This window comes from Myotis nattereri, assembly GCF_964212035.1.
Source record: "Myotis nattereri genome assembly, chromosome: 6".
In the NCBI taxonomy this organism is placed as follows: Eukaryota; Metazoa; Chordata; class Mammalia; order Chiroptera; family Vespertilionidae; genus Myotis; species Myotis nattereri.
Genome location: NC_138081.1, coordinates 65,907,672 through 65,916,966, shown reverse-complemented (window position 1 = coordinate 65,916,966; position 9,295 = coordinate 65,907,672). Strand labels below are relative to the sequence as shown.

At 51.6% G+C, this 9,295-nt stretch overlaps 1 protein-coding gene across 1 annotated transcript; it reads right to left on the bottom strand.

Moving 5' to 3' along the window:
- Positions 1-1,250: 1,250 nt before the first annotated feature.
- MARCKS (myristoylated alanine rich protein kinase C substrate) lies at positions 1,251-5,653 on the bottom strand. The gene is made up of 2 exons (XM_081094266.1): positions 5,185-5,653; positions 1,251-3,386 (listed from the first exon to the last, which is right to left on the bottom strand). The coding sequence occupies exons 1-2, from the start codon at positions 5,284-5,286 to the stop codon at positions 2,490-2,492; spliced, it is 999 nt and encodes a 332-aa protein (XP_080950392.1). The 5' UTR covers positions 5,287-5,653; the 3' UTR covers positions 1,251-2,489.
- Positions 5,654-9,295: the final 3,642 nt, after the last annotated feature.

Genomic DNA, 9,295 nt, shown 5'->3' with positions numbered 1-9,295 from the left:
TTTGACTACTCAGGAGTTACTTTTTAAAATCCTTTTTCTGAATCCTACCACATACCAGGCACTGTACTTGGCCAAGCAGGTGTTTAAGAAAAGTTAGTAAGGTGGGAAAGACCTGATACAGCAGTCCCTTTGGTCACCAGATTTGACTTTGAACTTTCAAACATCCTCCAAATAAAGAAACCCCAACTCAGGTACATTCTTCCAAACATTATGTGATCTTTTTAATGGGGAAGAAGTTTGATGAGGGGTCATGAACTATTATTTGATCCATTATTCCAATTAAAAGGCATTTCAAAAACTAATCTGTTATGAGTGTAAGATTTGGCATTCAGTTGTTACAAATGTGGTTCACTGATTTATTGTGAACCCTACAAGGCACACTGCTCAAGGTAGTAAAGCGGGTGTGCGTAAACAAATTTTCTTTGTATTTAAAAGTAATGGTAATTGATACATATCTTTATCTTAAAATCCAACTGAGTTTAGGGTAAAGAAATCCAGTTATAAGGTGGTAAAAGCAAAGGAGGTAAACTAGTAAGGATTATTACTATATAAGTATTATTCTCTATCTTTTTCTTTGAGTAACAAGATGCTAATGCACTACTTTCATTAAAAGAACTGCTTACAATTATTGAATTGAGACAAGTACTAAAGGCCCATAAACTGACAGTGTTGTTCATTCATCACCATTACTTCTTTACATAAGACTGTTTTCCTAAGGTATAACACACAATCTAAGCAATAATTTGGAAATCAGCCAAGCATTAAGCAATTACAATGGTAGGTAATACAGCATCAATTTTTGAAACACATTTGGCCACTTTTCATGACCCATCTGCAGTTTGAATTAAATGGACTCAGTCATTATCAATTTAAGTTTCTGGATCTGCATAACAAAAAGATTGTTTTATGAAATTTTCACAGACATTGAAATTGTCTTCGGTCCCATACTTTTGTATTAAATGACTTATTCTGACATGCTATATAACTACAATAAAAGTAAATGTTCAATTTTTAAATGAAAACTAAATGCAGATAAATGGTAACAGATTTGACATGGAATGTTATAAGATCTGCCTGTATGTAATCTGACACTGCTGATTATTAATTTCAGAGTTTAAAAACTTCAGATTAAAAACCACAAGATAATTTACTGTTTGATGACATGCAAGATCTTCCTCAAAATTATCCTAAGACCTAGAAATCTCAGTATTTTATCAGAACATAAAGAAACACAACCAATTTGTACATTTTATTCACATTTATTTTTCGCTTTTAGTGTGCTCACAGAAAATTAGAACACCTTAAGCAGGAGTTTAATAGCAATTTTTGTAAGCAAAGTTACATTCCATCTCTAAGTCAAATTGGTCAAAGCTTCTCCAGTATTTACAAAACATGATAGACAAGATGCTACACAAAACCATTGCATCTGAAGAATTTTTTTTTTTCCTTTATTCTCAAAGACGACTGGAAAAGAAAGCATTGTCTGCTGTAATCAAAAACATACCACAGTATAAACAGTAACCATTCCACTTATCACAGCTTTGTTGAGTTTAAAATTTGTGTTTAAAAGGTCCAAGATGACTGCAGTTTTACAAAAATGGGCAGGGTGGAAAGTTGCAAACTTCATGTGCTTCTGGATATCAAGATTTGTTTTTGTTTTTATACAATAGTCACAGTTAAAAACACCCTGCTGGTAATACATAATTACACTTTATTAAGGTCATAAACCAGCAATAAACAATAAGCCTATACAACTTGTAGTTCTACTTAATCACTGACGGGTACAGCTAACATGAGATAAGTGAAAAGTTCCTATGGTTTAAATGAACTCCTAGGACTATAATCTTTTTTTAAAAATCTGAGTATTGGTGTTTTCTCTTTCCTTAGTCAAGACTTGTAGTGTTGTAAACCTGCCTCACAAAATACATCCTAATAACTTTTCTTAAAAAAAAAGAAAAAAAAAAAAAAGAAAAAAAGCCTAAGCCTTTACACCATCGTTCGCAGTGGCACAGTATCTTGGCAACGCGATGCACCACTCCGATTCCCCACGGGCCCTATCACTTCATCGGATATCTATCCCTTTTTGACCCACCCATCTCCTTCATATATGGGCATGTCCATAGATTGACGAAGAAAGTTTACATTTTTGAATAAAGATGCAAAGTATGCAAAAGACATTAATACTGATGCAAAAAAAATAAAAACAAAAGAGAAACAAGGCAGAGGAAGGTGTTTTAAGCTCTCCTCGACCTGTTGGAATGGTGGTCACAGAATGATCTGAGATGGGATCTGTGGGGAGGGGGAGAAACCCAAAACTGGCTGCTTTAAAAAAAAAAAAAAAAGGACAAAAAAAAAAAAGACATCTTTTAAAATCAATCCCTGGTTGTAGACAAGTTCTCCAAAACCAGTACCTGGCACCACTCCAACAAACAAACGGGGGGGAGGGGGGGTAGAAAAGTTCTTGGATTATCTCAGAAAATCTGGACCTTTTACTCTGCCGCCTCCGCCGGGGGGGCCTCCGGACTGCACTCGGGCTGGGCCTCCTGGGAGGGCGCCGCGCAGGCCGACGAGGCCGAGCCGGCCGCCTCCTCCGCGGGGGCCGCCTCCGGCTCCGGGGACGCGCCGGGGCCCGCGGCGGAGGGCGCCTCGCAGGCCGCCGCGCTGGCCCCGGCCTCCTCCGCCTTCTCCTCGGCCCTGGCGGGCTCCTCCGCGGCCGGGGCCTCCTCGCTGGCCGCCGGCTTCTCGGGCGCCGCGGCGGCCTCCGCGGGCTTGGCCTCCGGCGCGTCGCCGCCCGCCGCCCCCGCCTCGCCCGCCGCGGCCTCCTCGCCCGGCGCCCCCGCGGCCTCCCCTGGGGCCGCGCCCGCCTCTGCGCCGGCGGCGGCGGCGCCCCCCGCGGCCTCGTCCTTGCCGCTGTCGGCGGAGGCCCCGGCCGCGCCCTCGGCCTCAGCGCCCTCGCCCGCCTCCTTCTTGTTCTTCTTGAAGGAGAAGCCGCTCAGCTTGAAGGACTTCTTGAAGGAAAAGCGCTTCTTTTTTTTTTTCGGGGTCTCGTTGCTGGGCGAGGGCGTGGCCCCGTCCTCGGCTTTGGGCGAAGACGTCGAGGAGGCGGCCGACGCCGCTTCCCCCTCCGCGGCCGAGGGCGAGCCGGGCTCGGCGGCCTCTCCCTCGGCGGGGGCCTCCTTCTCCGCGGGGCTGGCCCCGGCGTCGGCGGCGGCGGCCGCGGGCTCCTCTTTCTCGGCCGCGGCGGGCGACGCCGCCCCGCTCCCCGAGGCCGCGGGCTCCTCCTTGTCGGCGGCCGGGGCGCTGCCGTTGGCCTGCAGCTCCTCCTTGGCGCCCGGCTCGGCGGCCGCGGGCGACGCGTCGCCGTTGACCTTCACGTGGCCGTTCTCCTGCGGAGCAGAAAAAGCGGGAGCGTCAGGGCCGCGGCCCGGGCGCCGCCGTGCCCGCCCCCACCCCCGCCCCGGCACCGGGAAGAGCCAGCTGCCCCCCGGGGCCCTCCGGCTGGGGGGCCGCATCTCTGCCCGGGGAGGCGGGAGCCGCGGCCCAGGCTAGACCGCCAGGGAGAAACGGGGGCAGTGCCATCCGCGGCGCGGGAAGGCGCAGCAGTCGCCGCGGCTGCCCCACCGACGCCCCGCGGATGCGAAAGGGCGAGTCTGAAACGTGGGGGCGAAGGGCACCCACTCCAGCCCCGGCCTCGCGGAAAGGATGGAAAGGAGCCCCGTAGCGCACGACTCCGGACGCCCTTGGGAAGCAGGCGCCGGGCCAGAGGCGGTGGTCGGTCTGCGTCCGGATGACACGTCCCCCGTCTCCCCCACCCCCGAGGGCCCCGGGAAACACCTGGAACTCCCCGGGGGGACCCGCGCTCCAGCCAGCGCCCCCGCGCTGCGCGCGCCAAGACCCTGCGCCCGCGCGCGGGGCCGGGGCCGGCAGGGGGCGCTGCGCCTCCACCGCCCGGTGCTGGGCGCCGGCGGCGAGCCCGGAGGGGCGGGGCCGCCGGGCCACCGGGCCCTGCCGGCCGGCCGGGGCGCCCCCGAGCCCGGATCGCGCCGCGGAGAGTCCGCAAACAAAGCTCAGGTGGCTCGCCGTGATCCTGGTGGAAAGGAACCCCACAAGGCAGGGGGGTGGGGGGTGGGGGGAACACGTTATTTCTAAAGTCTCGCCTCTGCTTCCACTCCCGCCTTCGCCCGGGATTCTGCGAAGCCGGGGCGCGGCTCGTTTTGCATTTTTAACGGGTTCAGAGCCTCTTGGCAGAGCCTGCCTTCCCCAGGAGGTTAGAGCAGGCGAAGCGACGCGGCCTCTGCTCTAGGAAAAGAGGCGTGGTGGGTGCCCAGTGTTTGCGAAGCGGCCACCCGTGGCCGACCTCTCGCGTCCACCCAACCGTGGCCATCCGCCGGGGTCTGGGCAGGAGCCACGCACACTGAAATCCCGACCGAAACACACCCACCGCCTTTGCTTTTCCTGACTACCTGGACACATTCTCCAAGCGCCCGCGCAGTCTTCCCATCCCAGGGGCACCGTTTAAAAATCAAATGGGTGTGTAACTCCAGACAGTAGGGAATCAGGATTGAGAACAGTGGGAAAGCCCCATCGAACGACAGCGAAACCCTCCGTGGAGCTCCGGCCGGGCAGCCAGCCGCCTTTCCAAGAACCCAGGGGCGCGCCGCCTCGGCGCACAATAAGATCGCCCTTCCCTCCTCGCCTTTCTCCACCGCCATCCCGTCGCGCGCCCCCACCCCCACGTCCCCAGCCCATACACACCATCACCCCAGCTCGGAAATCTGGGAGGCGACCCGACCTCGACAGCAAACGGGAGAGCCACCCAAACACCTTTGTGTCGACCAAACACAAATGCAACCTGGCCGGGGGCGACGGGGGGTTAGCATCTAGCTGGTCACGTTCTGCCAAGCTCCAAACACGCCATTTTAGACGATTTTTATCACTTCTTTCCTCCCGTCTACACAAGAATTCGCCAGGATTCTCCGGGAACCGCTCCTTTGGGGCCGGGGGGAGACCGCACCGGTGAGAAGGGGACAATTTAGGCTATCGCTTTCCATTCAACTTTCAGACTGGAACCTAGCCACGCTCCCCTCCGCCGAATGCGCCTCGGGAGCGGCCAGGAGGAAAGGGGCAGCGTCGGGACTAGAGAAAGACATCAAAGAAACAACCGGTATCACAGGTAGAATTTACCTGCCCATTGGCTTTGGAAGGCGACGAGGCCACAGCCGCCTCCCCGGGCCTCTCCGCGGCGGCTTCTCCCTTCGCGGCGGTCTTGGAGAACTGGGCACCCATGCTGGCTTCTTCAACAAAGAAACTCAACAGATCCAAGGGGAACAAAGAGCCTCGAGTTGGTGTAACGACGGGGCGAGCAGCAGTAGCGGCGGCAGCAGCGGCGGCGGCGGCAGCAGCTCACACACCGGAGGGAGGGGGGAGTGGGGGTGGCGAAGAGGACAGAACAGAGCCGATTAAATACACTCCGGATAAAAAAATTTTAGTCGAAGAGATCAAAAAGCAGCAGCGCAGGAGGGAGGGGAAAGGGTGGAAAAGTCGAGCACAAAAAAAGGAGCCCAAGTGTAGTTTTTTTTAAAAAAAATAAGTAATAAAAAATCCCAGATTTGTAGCCGCACTGTAGACAAGAGGAAAATGGAGAAATCTCCCTGGTTGCTAATAAGATGCGGGGTCCAACGCCCAAGTGCACAGATGAATGGGCTCACGGGCGCTGACGCGGCCCCTGCGCGCGCCGGCCAATCCGCGCGCAGCACACAAAGCAGGAGGCGGGGCCTGCGCGCCGGGCGAACAATGGAGCCGCGCTTTGCAAACGATTTGAATATCAGTTTTGGACCGAGAATTAATGTCCTTCCAATAAATAAATCAGTTAAAAATACATGGTTCTCGCCTACCTCTGCTGAAAATAATAATGCATCACTCGACTGGCTTGCTTTGTTTGTAATTAATCAACGCGGGAGGGGGGTACTTGTGGATGGGGGCGGAGAAAGCGTTAACTTGACTCGCTTTGACTCTCGTCGGTCTATATCCGCGTCTGTCTCCCTCCACTCGGTTCCCTCCCCCATCTTACCCGAGTGTGTGTGTGTGTGTGTGTGTACGCGCGCGCGCACGCGTGTGTGTGTGTTAAGACAATGGTTGGGATTTGTGTGCAGCATGTTTTCTTTCTCCGTGGTCCATATTGGTTTCACAGATACTGCACAAGGTTTGTTTTTTTAACGGCTGCAAATGTTAAATCGCCCCAAATTGAAAGGTATTTAAACTACGAAGATCGAATTTCATCAAACGAGATCGCGAGTTAGAATTAGGTCTGTAGGCCAGATGTGGAAAATGCAAAAGCGGCAAGCAGCCGAAGCCACACTCCTTCCCTATCCCACATTGGCATGAAATAAAATATTTCGAGATTGGCCTGCGGCGCTCATCAAGTACCCCCTCTCTGACAATTACCAATTAGTGACCCCCCCCCACACACACACACGGTGTGTGTGTGTGTGTGTGTGTGTGTATATATATATATATATATATATATATATATATATATACAGAGAGAGAGAGAGAGAGAGAGAGAGAGAGAGAGAGAGAGAGAGAGAGAGAACCATTTACAAAAGATCAAAAACGGTTCGCATTTTGTCACTATATGGAACGACAATTTTCCTTTATGGTGAAAGGAGCCAGTCTCGAGCGCACGAATCCATGTTTACTGTTGGGATGCAATTCGTGTCGATATGAATCGTTTTCAGCCCACTGCCAGGATCTGATGGACTCTATTTCTGAACGTGTGTGAATGTGCATGCAAGCGAGTGTACTCCAGGCAGGGAGGGAGGCAGGAGCGATGAAATTCTAAACAACCGGATTGACGATTACAGTTCTAGGGAGAAACTGTATGTTGAGAGACAGCAAGAAGACCCCTGAACGTTCCAAGTGTAACCTGGGTTGGAGAAAAAGCTTCTATAAGGGGACACAGGGTCCTTCCATCGGCACCCCTTGCCACCGAAGTGCCAGACGCTATCTGTGTGTGAAAAACTAGGCACTGATTTAAAGAATGGGGTGGGGGTGGGGCAAAAATCAAGGCTATAGTATAGCCTAATAAGTATTCTCCTACCACTTAAATGTTTGCTCCCAAAGTTTTCACTCGTGTCCAAACCAAGACCACCTTTTCTCGTTTACATTTAGTGACCCTGAAACGGATAATTTTTCACTTATGGAGTTGAGAAGCAGTCGAGGTTCATTTCTCCTGATGCCTGCTGGCTCTGAATTCTTAGTTTTAGTTCCTGCTCATTGCAGGCAAATGGGTCACGCTTTGAGTGAAAAAGATGGATGGTTACAGCCAACAACTCTTTGTTCAAGTATTGCTTTGAAAATCAGCAAACTGCATAGTTACGTGAAGCTTCCTCTTCTCATTGTCCACTTCCTTCAGAAGCATCATTCAATCACGAAGTCAAAATCCCCAGAGCTGTTGGAAAGACGTGTCCCTAGACGTGTATGTTGCCAAATGTGTAAGCACCTGATCCAAGACCCCAGCCGCCGCGATGGACCCGAATCCCCCGTATTAGCGGAGTTCCAACTTGAAAAGCAAACTGGGATGATCCAAAACCACCATCCAGGCGGTTCTCAAAAGCTCCTTTAGGCTGTTGGTCCCCCCCGCCCCCAACATACATCACTCCCTCTTCTTCTGCACCCTTCTCCCCGTTTTAGCTTTGGGTGATTGCTAGCTCGCTTTCGGATTTTCTCGCAGACACGTCCTCAGCCCTCCGTTTGGGGGCCACTTTTATTGCTCCTTTGTTACTAGGCTGCGGTGTAGCTTTCCCCCCTTTTCCTTCTCGAATGCCTATTTGCCTGGTATCGGCTTGTCTCCTTGGCAACGGCCGGGGATGATTTGGAGCCCCGAGCGGGGGGAAGGGGAAGGGGCGGAGCGGGAGGGAAGCAGGGAGGAGTTGGAGGGAAAAGAGATGCTGAGCTAGAGACGGGGAGACAGACAGCAAAACAGATGGCTGCGCGAGGGGGCGGGGTCCAGCCCGGGAGCTGGGGTGGACCCCAGGCGTCGTGGGCGCGAGAGAACCAATCAATTCCCACAGCAGCTTCGGGGCTGGAAAACAAATGTAAACCCCAGATTCACTCCCAGGAGCGGTCCCTAGGATAAGGTAGAAAAGGCGGTTTCCGTTCCACACGAGAGCGCATTTCTAGCAGAGGTTGCAAAGCGTCCCAGGCCCAGTCACTGCCGTGGGGGAGGCGCTGCTCACGGACAACCTCTCCCCAGCCTCTTACAGCGTCGGACCAAGGAAAGAAAAGCCACGAATGTGGGAGAGGGTGAAGGCGGAGGTTGGGTGAGGAAGGAAGGGGCTGGGAGAAGGAAAGAGGTCCTTCTACCCTGGAAGCTACATAATGGCAGGGAAGGACCGCCAACCAGACTGGAACCGGTGGGAAGTTGTACAATGTAAATATGTAGTTCCTCGGGAGTTGGGTGTTCTCAGACTCAGAGCTAAAGGTTTCCAATAAAGTGCTAATTAGAGAAATACGATTATTTATATAAAAATATTAACAAACCCAAGAGGTGATAGTGAAAATGTAAAGCTGTAACCGACTCACCAGGGAGAAACAGGCAGGCAGCCCGTCTTGATTTGTACCTTGCACTGGGGTGTTTGAGATGATGATAATCTGTATATGGCTTATTCTAGAAAAAGGATCATTTACTTAGGATACCTCAACGTTATATTTTTCTTTAAAATGTTAGCACTGGAAGGAATTTTTAAGAATTTGCCACAAATTCTTGAGGGCCTATCGTTTGCCAGACATACTGTTCTAGGCCTAGTTTTCACACCCGTGGAATAGACAGGTGCAGTTTCTGGCCGCATGGAGCGTACCTTTTGCGCAATGAGAGCGAAGTGGATCGTCTGGTTTCATCCCCTCGCTTACCAGATGAAGGAGGAGGCCCAGGGAAGTTGTCAGGTTCTGTCAGACTATAGAACCAGGAATGCAGCTCACCTCCTTGATGAGCCCAAGTCCCCAGCTTTCCCCACTAATGCACGGCACTGCCTAGCCTCCCATTGATGTCCTGGGCCATAGCTTCACTGTGTAGGTTGGTCGTTTATTCCTAAATTACTCAGTTCCAGCTAAATACCAAAAGGGGGGCTAGACATCAGCTGACACCAGGGAAGAACTTGGACATGGTGGTCCCTCTCATGCTGCTTCCACTTTGTATTAGCTTTTAAAACTTATCAGAATGTGAAGAAAGAGAACAAAGATATTAACTGTGTGCTTTAACAAAACAAACAAAAATATTTTAAAAGATGAGTGTCAC